Source organism: Orbicella faveolata, unplaced genomic scaffold (genome assembly GCF_042242905.1).
Source record: "Orbicella faveolata isolate gen_17 unplaced genomic scaffold, um_ofav_v1 contig_35, whole genome shotgun sequence".
In the NCBI taxonomy this organism is placed as follows: Eukaryota; Metazoa; Cnidaria; class Anthozoa; order Scleractinia; family Merulinidae; genus Orbicella; species Orbicella faveolata.
The window spans coordinates 2,896,578-2,915,129 of NW_028301564.1; the positions used below are offsets into that span (position 1 = coordinate 2,896,578).

Consider the following 18,552-nt stretch of genomic DNA (forward strand, 5'->3'; position numbering starts at 1 on the left):
GCCTAACTAGAGGTACAACTGCGTTTATAGGTCTTTATATACTGAGACGAAGTCCTCCGTAAGTAGCTACTTGACTTGGCGAGCAATGATATAAACAAGCTTTATCAAGATGATGAGACACATTACTATAGATGACCCTCATTTCACCTATATGTGTTCCATCTATATACATGTTACCCTGCCAGCAGGGTCCCTGAAGATCGAAGAGACCTCTGCTCGCAGCGTATATACATGTGTACAATTGCAAACAAATATTGGCCAAGAACAATGGTATGTGCTGTTATTGGACAACGAAATACACATAAATCACCTGAAGGTGAAGGGCAAAGCATTTTCGAGGGAGCCTCCCCGGTATGAAGCCGGTTGGCGAGGCCAGAACTGCTCTAAAACGCCCTGAACGCTGCTGAGGCCGAAAGTAACGAGAGTAGTTCCTTCCAGAACTTAACCGGATACACTGTTTTTTTTTTTTTTTATAAGAATATTGTTTTTCCGGCCGAGGCTGAATATTCTTATTTTTATGCCGATTTTAGCCTAAAAATATTCTTTCGAATATTCTTAGATTATAGCGTATGATATAATTGCATTGTATTTACAAATTTTCAACACACAAAATTATATTCTCTTCAAAATCTCGGCCTCGGGTTTATTTCTAAAATTATTCTTAAAATTTCGCAAATTTCTGACTTGATATTCCTATAAAATATATTCGTATCAAAACAGAGTGTATTTTATACTCCTTCGTACAAAACGAAATGGCCAACAGTTTCTTTTAGAGTAACTACAAGCTTCCTACATGTACGACAAAAAAACTTAATACAAGAGAAAGGTCGAAAGGGGGGAGCGTTGTGCAAGGAAGGTTATTTCAGCCCTCTACCCTAGTCACCTACTGTCGTCAGCCCGCTAGCCCGCGCCCTCTTAAGTTTACCAGTACCAAGTGGCCTTTCCGTCAACGGACAACCCACGTGCACGGAAATTTGATCCGCTCTACGGGGTTAGTTAGGCGGGTAAGGGATTTTGATGGGGAGGAACTGGGAATGAGGGGTCCGCCATCTTGGAAAATACCCATAAGTCATTTCGATGAATTGCGTTCTCAGAGAGTGAATGATGGCGGAAGTGGAGGTAAGAAGTGTCTTGATGCCTTTAGAGCCAAAATATTATTGCTTAACGCCCATCAGTGATCTATCTTTGAAGTTTTATACTACATTGTATTTTTTATGTCCGATATTTTTAAAAGACATTCGTACAGAACCTCAGTTATATAAAAATTTGCGTTCATGTTCTAACACACGTTTTGCCACAAGTTTTTACTACGTAACACAGCGAAAGATCGAAAAATCATACGTACAAACATGAAATACTCCTAGAATGTTATGCTAGACATGCTAAATTACACTCCAATAGTGCGTTGCCTGTGATAATTTAATAGTATCACAAAGTTTGTGTAGTAACTCCTCTTTACGATAACGTGTTCTGGCATAATTTGAACATTCTGTATAATTTGCTATAAATACGGTGTAAAGCCATTCACGGGTAACGTGAGGAAAATTAATTAATCAATGAAGAATGCTGGTGACATAAACGGATAAACTAATAAAGGAGAACATTGTACGTACCCACCAATTACATTTAATGATTTGTATCGGAATCACAGAGAGCTTCTGTTTGTTCCTTTGATAGTCATGTTCCTTGCATTTGCATACATTATTCATGCATTAAAACAGTTTAATGACTCCCTGTCGACCGGAACGCTTTGTGAGCGTTTGTTTTTGTTTTGATTCTGTTGCTGAAGAAAGCGCGAGAGAAATGAAAAGGATTTTGGACATTTGGTGGCCTCAAATTTAATTTAGTGGCAAATACAGCTGTAATGTGTTTGCTTTTGATGTCTTTTGGCTGAGAACTTTCATATTTTGAAATTCTGACCCACGTTGTGAGGTGACATATGTCAGCTACAAAGTTCCTGCAACCGTATATAGGCGCCATGCCAAGAACTGAAACAATTCCATAAAATAAATTTGCTTTTTTATTCTCTTTCTTAAGTGTAGATATATCCAGAATGTAAAGGTCTTTCTTTGCTTAGAATACTGTCTTAGTCCTGATGTAGAATAAGAGTAATGAATAGTATTTCTTTCTTTGTTGGCCATTTCAAACCTCACTTTAGAATCCCTACAGTGTTTTTATCGAGAACTGGTCACATACAGATACTAAAATGTTTTTTTTAGCTTTCTCATGTTGCAGGAAAAGTTTGCTTCTCAAGGAATAAAACACAGCGGAGAACGGACTTAGTTTCATCAATATAATTTCTCGAGGAAAATTGCTCAGCATAACTGATAAAAAGCAAAGTGCTGAGTTCAGCAAGTGACAAATGTTACACTTCATTAAACTGCAAACAATTCATCAACCAATTGCCATAAAATATGGGTCATTTTGCATACATTCTGGGAAAAATCATGTGGCCTTGAACACAGTTATCAATGGTAACACACTGGTGCTCTCAGAGTTTTTCCTTCGGGGAGTAAGAGCAGTTGTAACACAAGCTAAAAGAGACTAAAAGTGACTGAAAGAGTCTAAAAAGAGACTAAAAGTGTGCTTGTCAGATGGTGTACATACTAGACAAATTTTGTTTATTTTGCAAAACAAATCTGTCATCAGTTTCGTGATACAAGTGTGCACAGTGATTTTTTTCCACCCTACCAAATTTTTTCAAGCCTCACCAAACTTAAAAGGCACCAGTATCCTGCTTTGGAACAGGGCAAATTTTTGTCAGGCATGAAAACTGACAGAATTTTCAACTGACATGCCATGATCTGACAGAAAATGGCATCCAAGAAAATTTCTCCTTGATCTTTAATCTCGTCATGCAGTACAGACCTCGAACCCAGTTAGCAAGAGGTATATATTTTTCTTGATCAACAGCAACAACAAGAAGGAGAAGAGGAACAGCCCCAGCTCAATGCACAAGAGGAACGACGGTTAAAGATCCAGCGGTGCCTACAGATCTTGGTACATGCCAACCGCTGCCCAGAGGTCAACTGCCAGCACTTAAGCTGTGCCAAGATGAAGCGCGTTCTGGAGCACGCAAAAAGGTGCCAGCGAAAAGCTGGCGGAGGATGTCGTATTTGTCAGGAGTTAGTTCATCTTTGTTGTTATCATGCTAGGCGTTGTCTAGCAAGGGAATGCCTTGTGCCTTTCTGTCGGTACATTAAAGTGAAGCTCAGACAGCAACAAACACACCGTGGTAGGGCCAGAAATCATCGTCAAGTATTGCAGGCTCCACCTCAGATGCCAAATCAGGCAATGAAACCAGGCATTGCTGGTTAAAGGCATCGTGTATAACAAGTTTCAGCCACTTATAGACAGTGCTATAGTTCTGAACTCAAACATTGCGTTTCTTGTAAAAGTACTTAGAATAAATGGAACAACCTTAGCAAGGACTTGTAGCAAATAACAGACTAACACTAAAGTTTTTTAATGGAATTAATGCATGGTGTAGAATAAGTCTGGATAGATGAACAAATACTGTAACTAATTTTTCTAGTTTTCTCAGCCTTGTATTATTTTTATTTTCTGTCTGTTTATGGTATTGTTGCTGAATTAATAGCCTTAGGGCCTTTTTTAGGAATGCTCAATAAAGTAAATGACTGTGTGTGTATACATGTTTTTTACCGGTAACTCTGCCTTTAATAGTACATTGCCATTCATGAATTAGTTAATTGGTATGAACATATTTGTTAGTTACCAACTGTGTCATGAACTAGCAACATTTGTGATGATCCATTATGAAGTCCGAAGTGATGATCAGCACGATGTCAAATCCTCAGTGTTTGATAATAAATTATTGCTACTGCCTCTCCCATTTCAGAGATTCCATAAACTCCATAGCCAAGTCCTCTGAAACTACCTGCTTGAATCATTGTAATACCTGACTCAGGGCTGTCATTAAGGGCCAAAACCCATAACACCTGTTATGGCTGAGCATGCTTGATGGTCACCTGATGTTGCAGGTGAACTTACCCGTAGTTGATACAATTCAGCCATAAAGTAACAAGTTTGTTATGGTTGTGAGGATCAAGGCTACAGGTGAATTAAAACTTAATGACAGCCCTGCAACTGTTCTTTTACGTGTCCCTTATTTAATTATATCATGTGTCATGTGGTGTTGAAGTGTTCGGGTAAAGGAGAATTTGATGTGAAGGTCAAATCGCTCTTTATTTATATTGCATAAATTATGAATGCCAAACCGTGTCCATCTCAGTGATCCCCCTCCTGTCGATTTTTGACTGTCGTGTACTTGACAACCCACACTGTAATCATAGGGCACAATAAGACAAGCAGTTACATCCTTTGCAGAAATGTGGCACAGTTATACCCACAGTGCCCCCAGGATTAATCCACTTATCCAGCCTTATAACTTTGAAAATTTATCAAACCACCACACCCTTCATATAAGAACCACCAACACAAGGAAGGTGGCAAAGGGTTCATGTATGACACGTGGTGAGAAAAAAAAATAGTGTTTGACATGTGAAAAGCTACCAAAGGACGCATTTGTAAATTTAACCTAAATTTTGTTAAAATATCTGCATAAAATAGGATGAAAGCACGCCCCCCTTTCAATAGGATAAAAAAGAAAAAAAGGGATATATATCTTGATTTCCCTTAAATATACCTCTACTGAAAATCTTTGACATTTACCACGCTTAGTTTTAAAACACTAACCTCTTATAAACCGAGTGGGAAATATCTGCCCATGAACCGAGTGCAGTGAGGTCCATAGAAACATAACAGAGGTCCAATATTCCCCAGAATAGCTCAAGTAAGCTAGGTGAGTAAGTAGTTTATTATATGGCACCCTAGTTCCGATTTAAAGGCTTATTTGCAAACAAAAAATGAACGTTTCAAAGGAAACAGTTTGTATGGTTAAGTCCCGATGAAGAAAGAACCAGTCAGAATGCTCTGATTTCCACCAAGACTACCTTGAATGTACAGTATCAGAATCCATATATATTTTTACGATAACTGCAGAAATTCTCACATGCTTATTGGCTAATTTTCATATCAAAAAGTGGACAGATACATGAATTTATAATATATGCGATGCATCAATGAACGAGAGCAGATAATTGGACAATAAATATTTTGTTATCGTAAAAAACAAATTAATGTCAGTTTTTCATGCGTCTGTCCTGTTATTGACAAAATTATCAATTTTGTCATAACATCGTCAAAGTAGTCTGCGGATCCACTCGGCTATCGCCTTGTGGATCCACAGCAACTTTGACGGTGTTATGACGAAATTCATGATCAATAACAAGACAGACGTATGAAATTTGCTAAATCATTGCTTTACTGGCGAGTAGGGAACTGGGGGTGGGAGGTATTTCGTGATGCTTAAGTGGCGTACCATTTGAGAACGCGTGTCGTTGAATCCAGAATCCAGAGGCCCGAACCCAGAAAAGTTCGTTGTTTGATAAACTCTTGAAAGCTTATTGATCATGTTTCGTTTGCCCGGGACTGATAGAACACCCGATAAAGCTGCTGTAGAAGAGGAAAGGAGAAGAGCCAAACAAAACGTGTGGTTTACAATGAAAGCTTTTGTGGCCTATGTGGTTCTGCTGAGATTAGGTAAGGCCGGTAAGGTGACATTTCATGTTGACTTCAATTCTAGGCTGTGTTGTTCAGGAATTCCGCAGGCTTGAGTCCACGACTTGTAGCTTGTGTGCTTAGTCCTGAAAAATGGCCACAAATGCTCGTAGATGTTTGCGAAGATAGACTTTATTTTGTTAAAATTCTTGAAATAATATTAAAAGATATGTTGTTCCCCGGATGTTACTAAAACTGGGAATGGGGAACGTGGGAACGTGGAACGTGGAACGGGGAATGGGGAACCGGGAACAGGAGTCTGGGAACGAGTGTACAGCAGTAATCTGCCTGAGAATTCAACATGGCAGACAAAAGAAAAGAAAAGGGAACAATTTGGGCAAGTGTGAGGAAGTGTTACAGTTGTAAACGTGAGTTTCTACCAGCTGTACCCCCTGATCATGTGCCCAGCACGTTCTTGTTATAGCAGAGTCCGATTGGCACTGTGATAAACAAAACATGAAATGGGGCCTGGGGGAAAAATCAAATCGGTATTATCACAAGTTACGTCCCCAATCGGTCAAGCCACAGTCATTCTTAAATAGAATTTCAAGCCTTCATAGTCTATTCATATCTTCTCAGTTTGTGTATGAGCTGACATATCAATACGATTTCGAGGACAAGTGACATAACACATAACTGTCTTTGAATGCGGGTCGTCCGCTGTCTTCGCATTTGGCAGCGTGGCGGCCTTTCGGAGATTGGCAAGTCAGCTGGAAAATCAGGTGAGCAGCAGATAAATAACCTGTGGCCTGGCCGCTTCGTCAAAGACAAAATACCGGTATATGAAGAAACAATCAAGGAATATTCCACAATAATGCTAATGTTGGTGAAAGATGAACGTGGAAAAGTGACTGCGTGACACTCGGTATGTTTTCAGATGACATGTTGTCACGTATCAGACGAAAAACAGTCTTTATTCTCTCTCTGCGTTTTGTGCCCAGTCTGCAGTCTGCATTTTTTACCCGGTCTGCAGTATTACAGTCTACATTTTGTACTGACCTATTGGGAAAGCATGTGATAATACCGATTCCATTTTCTGCCCAGGTGCTATTTTATGCTTTGTTTAACCCAGTACCATATTGGACTCTGGGGCACAGCAGGTAGAAACCCACGTCTACAACTATAACACTTCCTCACATTTCTGTTCCCTTTTCTTTTCCTTTGTCCACCATGTTGAATTCTTTGGCGGGTTACTGCTGTACACTCGTTCCCAGACTCCCGTTCCCGGTTCCCCATTCTCCGTTACCAGTTTTAGTAACATCTTTTTTCTCCTGTGAAAACCCTGGGCCTCTCAAAGTAAACTGCACACAAGAAGGTCCAATAAGCCTAACTTCCTCCTATCGGCTAGGGCTGGAGTGAGTTGTGTTAAGTGACAAGCACTTATATCAAGATTTTTATCTTAGGAGGCCTTGCAATTTTTATAGAAGTTCCGATCTTATCAAAAGAAGTCTGACGATTTCCAAGGGTGGGAATAATTAAAGCAAATTTTTAGCTTCCTTCTGTTGGGGCTGCCAAGTCTATGAACTTGGTACCATAGAATTCTGAATGTAACAACCCCTGTTAGGGTCGGCACACGAGGGGACTTGTCCCTGCGACAAGCTGCAGGGACAAATCCCATAGGGTGAACAAGCAATTTTTGTCAATTAAAAAATCTAGTTGCAGGGACCAAAATTTGGTCCCTGTGACTTGTCCCACAAATTCAAACTGGTTTGAATTTGAGTGTGGGTTCCTTGTGTGATTTCCAGCTTGTCTGATTTTTTTGTGCAGTGGAACTTATTAGATTAGTATACAACAGACTGTTTTTGATATATTAAAATTCAGCTTGGCAGTGAGACCTAGAGGACACAAACAAAAGAAATTGAATGACATGTTTATTCATTTTTTTTGTTTGTGTCCTCTAGGCCTCACTACCAAGCTGAATTTTTATATATCGAAAGGGGTCTGTTGTGCCTTTCTCTTAACAAAGGTTTGACTAACTCTAAATACTGTTGTTATTTTTGTAGCTCCTTATGCCTACAAAACTCTCTCTGGATGATTGGTTGTGGCTTCTGAAATGACTGTAACAAGATACAGACTATGGACGTTTTTTTCTTTCATTGATCAAGTTCTTTGTTAATTATTTTTTTAGTTACAAAAAATTACTCGTTGCTTTGGTTTTCTGGTTTGTGAATATTTGTTGATCAGCAATATGTGTTGGCAATACAAAGCTGTATTTACATTTGGGATTGGGATTTGTGTGGTGGAATGAAATGGATCTTGTGTACAGACACAGTGCGTAAGAAGATCAAAACAGCATACAAGATTTTCTGACAGCATAAACTTCCCTTCTTCATGGACGGGATGGGAAGACTGTCTTCTTCCAGAGATGGTGAGGATGACATTTAACTAATTCAAAAATGTGTTATTACTATTAACACCGATTTCACTTTGGAGAAATTTTTACAATATGTAGTTTTCTGCAGTCTTAAATGTCAATAATAAAAAAATCCAATAATTGCACTCCTGAAATAGCTACTGTTCTTGATTTAATAATGAACCTCATGGTGACATTCTTATGTGGAGAGGACTGTTAGATGTTTATAGGGCTGGTTGATGTTTTAATTGCATAGAGCAAGTCTATATTAGTTCAGAGCTCTTGGTGTCATTCTTGATGTGAAAAAAAGTGTAAATTGTCTACTACATGTTACTAGTAATGTATTTACTGTTTTTGGTTTAAATACAATAGACCATGCTTGTGTAATTTGAGGTTGAATTTGCTGTGTGGATGATTGGTCTGTTTAAAACATGAAATGGCAAAATGATCAATTTAATTGACGCTACTGGTGAGAGTCAATGTGAGATATGGGTGTCTGTAAGGGTGTTTTTAAACCCTTACAACTATTGAGAACTAATCACTGTTGAGCCAGTGATATTTATGCTAACCTGAACACTATTTAGGCTAACCCAAGTGCTGTTTAGGTTAACCATTTGTGTTTAAGCACACCTTATATTAGAAATTGGAAGTCATCCTATCAAAGATCCTGAAAAGGATAAGAGGGGTAAAAAAATGTAGCAGAGATTACACATGTTAATACTTGCCGTGGCACTTAAACCTCCTCAACTGTTTGGGCTTTCTAGAGCAAGCATTTTCACAGCCTCACGCAAGACATGACTGTGTCCAGAAGAGATTCATATTCACCCCTTTGAAGGTCATAATTTTCGTATTCTTATGGGGTTGGGTTCTTAAAAGCCAAACTGTGTTTGAGCTTAGTAACATATCGAATGAGGCTGCGCCTCGTGAGTCCACAACATTTTGACGACTGTGATGACCACAATATCAACGTCAAAGAAAATGTTTTTTTTTCAGAGCGCATGCTGGAAAAGGCATTGCGTGACACATTGATGCAAGCAGCATTGTCTAGACTCTCTTCGTTAACGGCAAATTAGCCAATCAGATTGCGAGATTAGTAGCGATTCTGGTAAAAACTGGAATTTCTGGAGGGTTATGGAAGGGAGTGTGAAACCGAAACGGCATCAAGATGATTCTGTTGCAGAGGGAAGGGTATGTATATGTTGTTGGTCAAAATGAAATTTAGGTTAAAATGAAATTCCTCAGTCTCTTAATCCTAATTATTCATAATCCATGAAAAATTAGAGTGAAGAGAATTATTTTTCATTTGAATTTGAATTTCATTTTGACCAACTGATATTTTTGGAACAACACATCACCAGTGACCTGAATTTTTACAGACTGACATAGAAACCAAGTCTTGAACTAAGCGGCCTATTCTTAAAGGTGAAGATCATAAACTTATCACAGATACCAGTCTTTGCTTGTATTTAAGAAACATCAAGAACAAAATATTACATCACCAGAGACTTTATTTGAAGCGCAACATGCATGCATTAATAATAAAAATACGTCACTACTGTAATTTTTAAATTACATGTACACATGAAATAGGTGTTTTAAACCAAAAATGAATCATTATTGAGACAAACTCAGAGTCAATTCTTACACAAAAATTTAAGAAAATTAACATAAAGGAATAAAAATGTAGCAAAAAGTAGCCAAAGTTCTAATTAAATTAAAAAGAAACTTCTGCCTATCATAATGTTATTACATTAATTTCAACTACAAAGGTTATGTTTCTCGTTTTTTTTGTTAAGGCATTTAATTCTCTTTGTCTTATCCCTTTACAAATAAGATTCTTTCAGTAAAGATTGTCTACTTTTTTTTGCAATAGTAGCTTTCTATTTCATGATAATTTTATACAATAGGATTTTGTGTGGAAATACTTTAAGTTTATCCTGTGGAAATATATCTCTTATTAGTTGAAAATTCTACTAGAAAACTAATGCAAATGCTGCGATCTGATTAGCTGAGCAATTATAAAATTGGACTATGAGTTAGCTCACGATTCAATTGTTAATTATAAAACACCATGCAAATATTGCCAAATAACCAAGTGCATTACTTTCTGTTGTGGTAGAAGCCATTTTTATAACCCAATTATTACCCAATTCATGCACGAGAGGAATATCCTGAATTTCTATGGAGAGTATTTGTTTTTTATCATTCTTAATATAAGATGAAAGGTTAGAGTGGTTTTCAACTGCGTGTCATAAAACCAAAACCAAACTAATTACTTAACAATTAGACTGCTCCGTCAATTTCAAACTGTGGTAAAACCAAAACCAAAGTATAATTGCCTGATTACTTTTGACACTCGATTGAAAACTGCTCTAGCAGTATGACATTAAATGAAAACTCAAAGAAAATTACAGACTATTGATATTATAGCACTTATTGTTAAAACTCTGATCACATTCAAAGCTAATTTCACTATGTCTTGAAAGGACAGTGAAGAGAATTTAAATTGTCTGAATGAGTAAAATATACAGACTATTACTTTGTACACCTGGCTTTCAAAACTTTTCTTATTGATTAGTGACTTTTTAAAACTTGTGGCTAGAAGACTGAATTCTTGATTCCCACTGTTAGAAAAATAGTTAAGTAAAGCTGATTGTAATGGTAAGAATTTAATTGCCAAAACTATTGTCCTGTTGTACGTATCAAAACTATTCTTACAACAAATTTAAACTACTTAATTTACCAATGGGAAATTTCTGAAAAAGTAGAATGCAGCTTTTACATGTAACTTTGAACTCTGGTTTTCAGTGACAAGGCAAGAACAAGAAAACACTTTGTCATTATCCAAAATGTTACTTTCGTTTTTTCCGGACCAGAATGCCTGGTCAGGTTATTTTTTCGACTGCACTATCAAGACAACATGTTGAAGTCTTTAAGATGACTAGTATAGAGCATGCACAATCTGCCAGAATATCAATTATTATTGTTGCATTGTCAGGTGCGTGAGTGAAGAAATGCTACACGAGCCTCATCATCTTCATCCCTGCAACAAAATATAGGAGAGTCAATTATTATTAAACTATGCCCAAGAAATCCTCAAATCATGGTGTAAAATTGTTGATATTTGAAGGTCAATGCATTTCTGATGAACTTTTTTTCCAGCAAAGGAAAATTTAAAAGTGTAATTGTGAGTTGTAAAGAAAATAGTGAGTTTTTTTTCAGTTACGGGGGGATAAGAAAACAATAATAATATTAGGGCTCCCATGGGAAACAGTGAGTTTTGTTTCCCCTTGAATGTCAATGTTACCCTTTGCTTTATGGCCATGGGAACATCTAATGATCTGAAGGAAACAAAACTCTGTTTCTCACGGGAGTAGACATTTACCTACAAGCATGGCATTTCATAAATATTATTATGCATTGATAATGCATTAATTTGCTCACTGTGTAAGATGATTTCTGCTGGGCTTACTACACTTGCAAATTTAACTTTTAAAAGAAAAAAATGTAAATTGAATGATGTAATGCATTAGCTTAAGGTTAGACATATAGCTTGGGGGAAAGATTGGTGGATGCTCACAACACTAATATTTGCTTAGGCTTTACTAAAACCAACAAAGAAACTTACTCTCTGTAGAATGTCATTTTGAGCTTCTTGCTTTTGAACTCATTTCTGCTTTTCCTGAAGCAACAGTAAACTGTTCCAGTAATCACAATTGTCAGCACTCCAGACACCGCTAGTGCAACACCTATCCAATGTTTCTCCATTTGTTCTGGAGTTGAAAAATAGATTAACAAATTGAAGAAGTTGGTGACTTTAAGAGCAGTTTTCAATTGAGTGTCGAAAGTAATCAGTTAATTATTTTGGTTTTGGTTTTGGTTTTACTATGGTTTGAGATTTGAGTGAGCAGTCTAACTGGTTAGTAATTGGTTTCAATTGGTTTTGGTTTTATGACACTCACTTGAAAACCACTCTATAATAAAACACAGTATACTAGATGAAACAGCCCCATGAATGTCCTTTAGTATTACTTCAAGACACAATTGATTTTTTTTTTAAACTAGCATTTGAGATTCATTGTAGATATTTTTCTGAGGAGTTTTTTTCTGTAACTGATCTGCTTTTAGTCAATTTTAAAGTTTTAGTGGCTAATTTTCACCATTCACCTTAATCGGAGTTAAAAATATATTTTTTTCCCATGAATGTGGACAGATCAAGCTACACTGAGCCATTGAGAAACCAAAAAGCAGATTGGCTGAAGAAACTTTTTAAAGAAAAATTCTACTCTCAACTCAGGAATGACTGTAATTAACAATTAGATTATGCTACTATTGCAAAAAAAAACAAAACAATTAGATTATGAGCTCGAGATTTCTACGAGGTGATAGTTGATGAGGCCAAAGGCCGAATCAACTATCACCTCATAGAAAGCGAGAGTGAATAATGTAATTGTTTTAGTAGAATTCTTACTAAAATTTACTTCAAGTAACAGCTTCCAGTTATTTTGTTTTTTGATTCTTGAGCAGTGGCTGGTAATCTAGCGTAGAGAGAGCTGCTGTGTTCATTATTTCTCCAACTTGTTAGATCAGATCAAACTTGAACTCACAGCTTATGAGAACTCATTTGCATAATTTTTGTATCTCTGAGTATTTGTCAGATCATCTAAACTGAAATGATATTTTCATTTGTTATTATTTTGTCTATAAACTTATGCATTAAGCCCCCCCAGGGGGGGTACTTTGGGAATTTCTGGGTAGGGATGTGCCGCTGGCACCCTGGAACCCTTAGCCTAAACCAGAGCTAGTTCAGCTGAATCTTGCTACACTATACTAGAGTAAACTCCCCAAATTCCCCCATCTATCAAGACTCTAGAGGCTTATTTGTGTAAATTTAAACTTACCAATTTGATTTTTTTATATTTTTGAGTGGCAATTCCTGGTTTCCTTAGTCTAGATAAAATCTTAAACCAACCGGTCAGTTTTGCGAAAAATAATACCCTATTCTAGACCCAAATGCTCTGATTTATGTACCTTATCTTAGAGTAAACTGCTTGAAAACCATACCCTTCACAGCAGCACATACCCATATAGCCCATATACGACAGTACTCCCCTGGCCAAATGATCGCAACATGTAAATGCAACACATCGCAACATAATTTGTTGGGTGCAACATGTTGCGTGTTTGGTTACCTTGTTGCCACGTGTTGGGTATTGTTGGCTCAAGTTTAAGTTTGAAAGTGGTCAAATTTGAGCCAACAGCACCCAACATGTTGCAACATGTTGCAATGGGGTGGTCAAATGCGCACAACATGTTGCACCCAACAATGTTGCGATGTGTTGCGTTGACATGTTGCGGTTGTTTGCCCAGGGCTTCAAGTACCTTTGATACCTTTAAGCACTTTATGCCAAGGCTTTATACTGTCTTCTTTCTTGTTACTCTTCTGCACAATAATGACCTCTTTCATGGCCAGATTGTCATTGATGTTACTTGTGATGGCCGATAGGTCTTTAAAATAGTCATTAGAATTGCCGTAAGCACCAAAAATCCACATAGGTTCATCCTGAAGGGAAATAAAACACTTGTCAAGGAAGTACTCTATGAATCTTTTCTGAGTGTATACCCAGTTCTCAAGGGGCAAACCCTTGCCCTTTTTCAGATGAGGATAGAGTAAACATTTTCCATTTAATTTCGTACCAGACCTTTCATGCTGGCCTAAGATTTTACCTTAACCATTTTACAAACACATTGTGTTTGTTTTCACCACCCCCTCCCCCTCCCTAAACACAATGTTGATGTTGGTCCACCCAGCAAAAGCTAAGGATTCTAACATTGCTTTATGGTCGGTCAGAAAAACTAAGTTAAGACTTCACACCTTTCCGTTTTGAGCCACGAGGTGCTATATTTTCTCAAGTGCTCCAAGGACTTTTGGTCGGGTGTGTCTCAAAAACAAAGACCTAAGATCTAAGACTGAAGACCAAAGACCCCCTCCGCATCTCAAAAACAAGATTCTTAAAGGGTCTTAGGTCTTCGTTTTTAGATTCGGAGGGGGTCTTAGGTCTTAGGTCTTAGATATTTGGTCTTAGGTCTTTGTTCTTGCGACACCCCTTTTGGTCACGATTGGAAAATTTTAATTTTAGAATTTGCTCCTAGGGGTGAGGAGTAGGGGCAGTGAAGAAGGTCAGTATAAAGGCCAAAGGACTGATAACCACCCCTTTTATTGAAACAAGAAATGACCCACCTCCATGTGCCCCCCCCCCCCCGCCCTGACTCAACTAAGAAAGGGCTTATGCTCACCAAGGGCTTATACCACTTCAACACCCTTTTTGAGGAGATCCATCACTGCTTACCTACCTTTAAAAATCATATATCTATAATTTTATCACTGCATTACAGCCCAAAACCCATATCGTTTGGGGCATTGCATATACCTACAATCTATCTATACAGCTATATGGCGGGTGTTTTGGTGAACATGCCATGGTTGGTTCTTGGAATTTAAAAAACTTACAAAGTAATGAGGAAGAACACACTCTCAATCACTCAATCACTCCTTTGGTCAGTGACTTACCGTGATTGGCACATCTTGTGGGTCACCCGTGTCAAGCTTTCTGCTGATTAACAGCACTGATCGAAGTGAAGTGTTTGTTGAGGCAACTACTTCACTCACATGGTAGTCCATATGCGTGTTATTATCTTCCACGAGCACTCCAGGTTTATTTATCGTATTCAAGTCCTATAAACAAGTCAGCATCACATGATAAGTATTGTTATACACCCATGTTTGAGTGCTGGGACTTAAGTGAGGATAACCCGGGCAGTGTGGCCCGAGTGTTATGATTAGGCAAAAGAGCCTAGTATTTCTTAACAGGAAGTTTTGTCAAGATGCAACTATTACGTATTCAAGATCAGTTTTTGTTGCGTCATGCCAAATATAAAGGGACGTTCATTTTTTTACTTTGGTTTACAAAACAATAGGAATGTAGTAATGAAATAAACAGTCTTGAAAAATTATTTGTTAAATTGGCGGGTTTTTTGCACGTGTTTTCCAAGAGGGCCAAAAATCAACATGGACTTATCCATTGTGCTTTTGCCTGCTTGGAAAATAAATACGATGCCGAAACCCTTCCAAATATCATAATTGTTATAAACATAAGTATGCTGATAAGATCCAATATTTCAAACATGTACTTCAACACAAGTGAGAAAGTCTCTTACCAAAGACGTCCTTTCTGACGAGGAAGATGGCCAAGTTATCAAAAAATCTCCACGGGTGTCGCTTAATTTCATCTGATAATTCTTGTCGGAAGATTTATTCTTTGGAATAGGCATGAATCCAAGTAAAACCCAACCTTTCTCGTCGATGGTAACATTCACTTTGAATTCAACGCTTTTCGCCGTTTCATTAACACTCCATTCGACGACGAAGTTGTCGCTTAGATTAACTTTGCAGGCGAAGATGGCGGGAGTTTTCGCTGTGTTTTCATGCGAAGACTTGACAAAAAGGGCGAAGCCAAGTAACTGTACATAGAAAGCGTATTTCTTAACCGTGTGCATGATAAGGCTTCGACTGAGCGACTTGAATATCTATTCTGTGCAGCGCTGGAAAAGGCTTGGAAGACTTTCGTTGAAGTGTTATTGCGTCGAAAAAAATCACAGAAGATCTCGACAAGGTTAAGAACACGGTCGTCACGTCCCGATGACTTCTCCAGCCAACTTCGTTCAGCTTAGTCTTTTGCCGCTACGGCTGTGGGTTTAGGCAATTCTGAAGCGGTCACAATAACCTTGCTCTGGTCTGATTAACAAAGATATCGGTGAAAAGCAGCTTTCAAATCTTTCCACTCGGTTTCCAAGCGCTGGGTTCTGCAGCCAGACACGATAGTTAACCAAGTGACTTCCCTCCGGCCACGCAACCTTTTCAAATGCAAATCATCAACTGTATGCACCTCTAATTTGAATACTGCTCTTAAGTAAACTAATTGATTCTACCCTCCAGCGAAACACTGAGCAAAAACAGAAGCATATCACCTTGCTTCTGGCAAAAACAAAGAGCTTCGTTGTTATTCACTGACACAGCTTGAGAGCGGGTTTTACGAATCCTAACAGTTTTCAACCGTATATAGCTCGTTTATATTTAGTTTAAAAGCAATTACTTCGCAAAATTATGGATATTAAGATGGGTTATTAAAATGCACATGGTACCACGTGTTTTTTGACTTCCGTTTTACTTTTAATCAAGCCCAGAGTTTCTCCGGCTACGCAGACCGCGGAGCCGGTAAAGTTATGGGCGCGAGATTGTTCATATCGGTGAACAATTTGATTGACAGAAACCCTTGACTGACATTCTCAAGGGATTCTCAAGGTAATCAAATGGAATCAAAACTGCAATTGTAAGCCTCCCTGATTGGCTCGTTTCTGATGTTAAAAAGGCTCTTGCACAAGCTTTTGCCCACCAGAAAAATCATGCACAACCTAAAGTAGGCTCAATTTCCGCCGCTCTCTCGCGTCTGGTCTACTTCCCTCCACAGGAGAGGATCGCGGGCTCCTTTCCCGAACAGCGGCTGATAATCGAGAATAAAATCTGAAGGTGGGAAAAAAAAAAAAAAATTCACGCCCCAGAAATTTGCCTTTATCACCCCTTATATATCTTAAAAACTAATGGTCCGTTCCTTACTCCTTAGGGGCTAGTCGGGTGAACAAAGTACAAAGTCGTACAAAGTCGTAGTAAGTTAGTATCTCGTTTATCTGGCCTAAAACTGTATTTCCATCATATATAAGTCTACAAAACTGATCAACAGTGATGATTCCATTAGGACAAGTAAACGGTGTTTTTTCCGTTAGGGAACACTCCGCCGGAAAATCTAGAAATACCTGTAAAAACTTTAGCCGATGGGTTGTGTTTTCCTCGGTGTTCAACCGTACATAGCACTTGACATTTTACCGCATTAGAAGTACTAAAGAAGCATAAACAGAATCAACAGATTTTTGTTCTTTTTACAGCATCTAAGACGTCATAGCCAAAGACTGGCTTAAAATCTTTTTCCTTACAAAAAGCTTGTTTTCGCAAAATTTTATTGCACTAAAACTGCTTTTGTTTTTCGTAAACTTACGAACTGATCTGATCTTCTTCCGGCATCACATCAGCCGCATGTCTGTTCTTTACCCCTAAAATGAACTTTGATTGGCTAGAAGGGAGGTAAGCAATAATCTCTTCACCAGACCTCCCCGGTATATGGAAATCACGAGAGTGTGTCTATGATGAGAGGCGAAGCAATTATGAAAAAATATAACCGTTTTCTTCGCTTATTTCTTGTTAGTTATCAAGGAAATGTAGTGTAGGTGTTGGTATTTTGCCTCAAAAGAAGTAAAAGCGATATGGAGGGCGAGGAAGAGAAAAACGACGTGGTTTATTCGAGTGGAGATGAAGGAGGCGCCACTGTCATGTCGGAAAGAGTGTCGAATCTCGCTAACAGTATTTACAGCGAGTTCGAACGAATGATACAAAAATACGATCAAGACGTTGTATCAGGCCTCATGCCGCTCATGGTTTCTGTGTTGGAACAACTCGACAGTGCTTACGGTGACAACAACGAACAGTTAGTCGAGTTGGAAATATTGAGCGATGACAACGAGCAACTTATAACTCAATACGAGCGAGAGAAGCAGCTTAGAAAACTGGCCGAGAATGTAAGTGAAGTTACCCCCTCTCTTTGACTAATATCTTGATATAAGCTCTCCTCTTAATACGTATTGAATCGTTCCGTATTTTCGTGGATAATTTAGCAAGTCTAGCCATATTTTCTATAAGTTTTCATGTACACCTCTTGATTCGACAGCAGTTTCCCAACCGCTCGCATTCAAATTGTCCTATTGGAATTGAAACAATACCCTTAGTAGAAATTTCTCTACCATTTTCGATTGATTTGTTTCGTAGAATTATAACCTTCTTCTAATATTGTTTTGCTCTGTCGGTTTTGTATTTTATTATGTTAGTACATATAGGAAAGGCGTTGTCTTCTCGATTGACACAATTGTCATTTGCTTTGATTTTATTACAGACTTCGAAGTGATCTATTTATTTTTACGAAAGTTTTAACCCCAAGTCAAACATTGCCACTTTATAGAGTGTCTGATTTACCATGTGTATTCTTCCACCTTTAGTAGCGTTAGATATTGCAGTACATCGAAGTAAAGGTCCCATTTTCCCCGAGGGCTTTTATTTTTGTTTTACTTTGCACACATGCATGACGATTGGACATCTATAAGCCAGTTTAAGAAATCCAAAACAAGCAACACATTAGAACGTGTTAAAGATATACAGATGTGCCCTTGTCACATGTATGAGGAAGGATATTTAGTTGAGTGTGTTGGGCAGAAGTGAAGTGAGAAACTTAATTAAGAAAGTGTAAACATTTGCTAATACAATTAAACTTCCTAACCACCTCACATGGTGTACTGCACTGTTCTGTAAGCTTGAAGTATATGTCAGATATTTTCAAATGTAATGTTTACTTTGGGCATCTCCTTTATTATGTTACGTTATTAAGTGCCATTTATCT

General features: G+C 38.0%; 3 protein-coding genes and 1 long non-coding RNA gene across 5 annotated transcripts in view; 3 read left to right on the forward strand and 1 right to left on the reverse strand.

The window, feature by feature from the left end:
* Positions 1 to 1,057: 1,057 nt before the first annotated feature.
* Positions 1,058 to 3,649, forward strand: LOC110068906 (histone lysine acetyltransferase CREBBP-like). The gene is made up of 2 exons (XM_020776325.2): positions 1,058 to 1,119; positions 2,914 to 3,649. The coding sequence occupies exons 1-2, from the start codon at positions 1,102 to 1,104 to the stop codon at positions 3,316 to 3,318; spliced, it is 423 nt and encodes a 140-aa protein (XP_020631984.2). The 5' UTR covers positions 1,058 to 1,101; the 3' UTR covers positions 3,319 to 3,649.
* Positions 3,650 to 5,200: 1,551 nt separating this feature from the next.
* On the forward strand, positions 5,201 to 8,380 carry LOC110068904 (uncharacterized). The gene is made up of 2 exons (XR_002298831.2): positions 5,201 to 5,622; positions 7,644 to 8,380. It is a non-coding gene; the product is annotated as an uncharacterized LOC110068904 (long non-coding RNA).
* A 1,060-nt stretch (positions 8,381 to 9,440) lies between these two features.
* LOC110068896 (uncharacterized) lies at positions 9,441 to 15,926 on the reverse strand. Of its 2 annotated transcripts, none has more exons than XM_089272956.1 (5): positions 15,212 to 15,926; positions 14,565 to 14,729; positions 13,376 to 13,556; positions 11,622 to 11,766; positions 9,441 to 11,036 (listed from the first exon to the last, which is right to left on the reverse strand). In XM_089272956.1, exons 1-5 carry the CDS (start codon positions 15,548 to 15,550, stop codon positions 10,988 to 10,990), a joined length of 879 nt encoding a protein of 292 aa, XP_089129082.1. In that variant the 5' UTR covers positions 15,551 to 15,926; the 3' UTR covers positions 9,441 to 10,987. The 2 variants fall into 2 exon arrangements, with proteins under 2 accessions (XP_089129082.1, XP_089129083.1); XM_089272957.1 differs by having other exon boundaries at positions 13,385 to 13,556; positions 15,212 to 15,925.
* Positions 15,927 to 17,194: 1,268 nt separating this feature from the next.
* Positions 17,195 to 18,552, forward strand: part of LOC110068900 (C-Jun-amino-terminal kinase-interacting protein 4-like) — a 31,693-nt gene continuing 30,335 nt past the window's right edge. Inside the window, exon 1 of the mRNA XM_089272712.1 lies at positions 17,195 to 17,680. Coding sequence (XP_089128838.1) covers positions 17,369 to 17,680 — 312 coding nt within the window. The 5' untranslated portion in view covers positions 17,195 to 17,368. The remainder of the gene's footprint in view (positions 17,681 to 18,552) is intronic.

Bases quoted from the DNA above. Each gene is read 5' to 3' on its own strand.
- LOC110068896 (XM_089272956.1), bottom strand. From the start codon at position 15,550: ATGCACACGGTTAAGAAATACGCTTTCTATGTACAGTTACTTGGCTTC. The intron at 13,557-14,564 runs GTAAGTCACTGA...ATTTCCCTTCAG, and splicing joins CACAAGATGTGCCAATCACG to GATGAACCTATGTGGATTTT. The intron at 11,037-11,621 runs GTAAGTTTCTTT...ATTTTGTTGCAG, and splicing joins AAAATGACATTCTACAGAGA to GGATGAAGATGATGAGGCTC.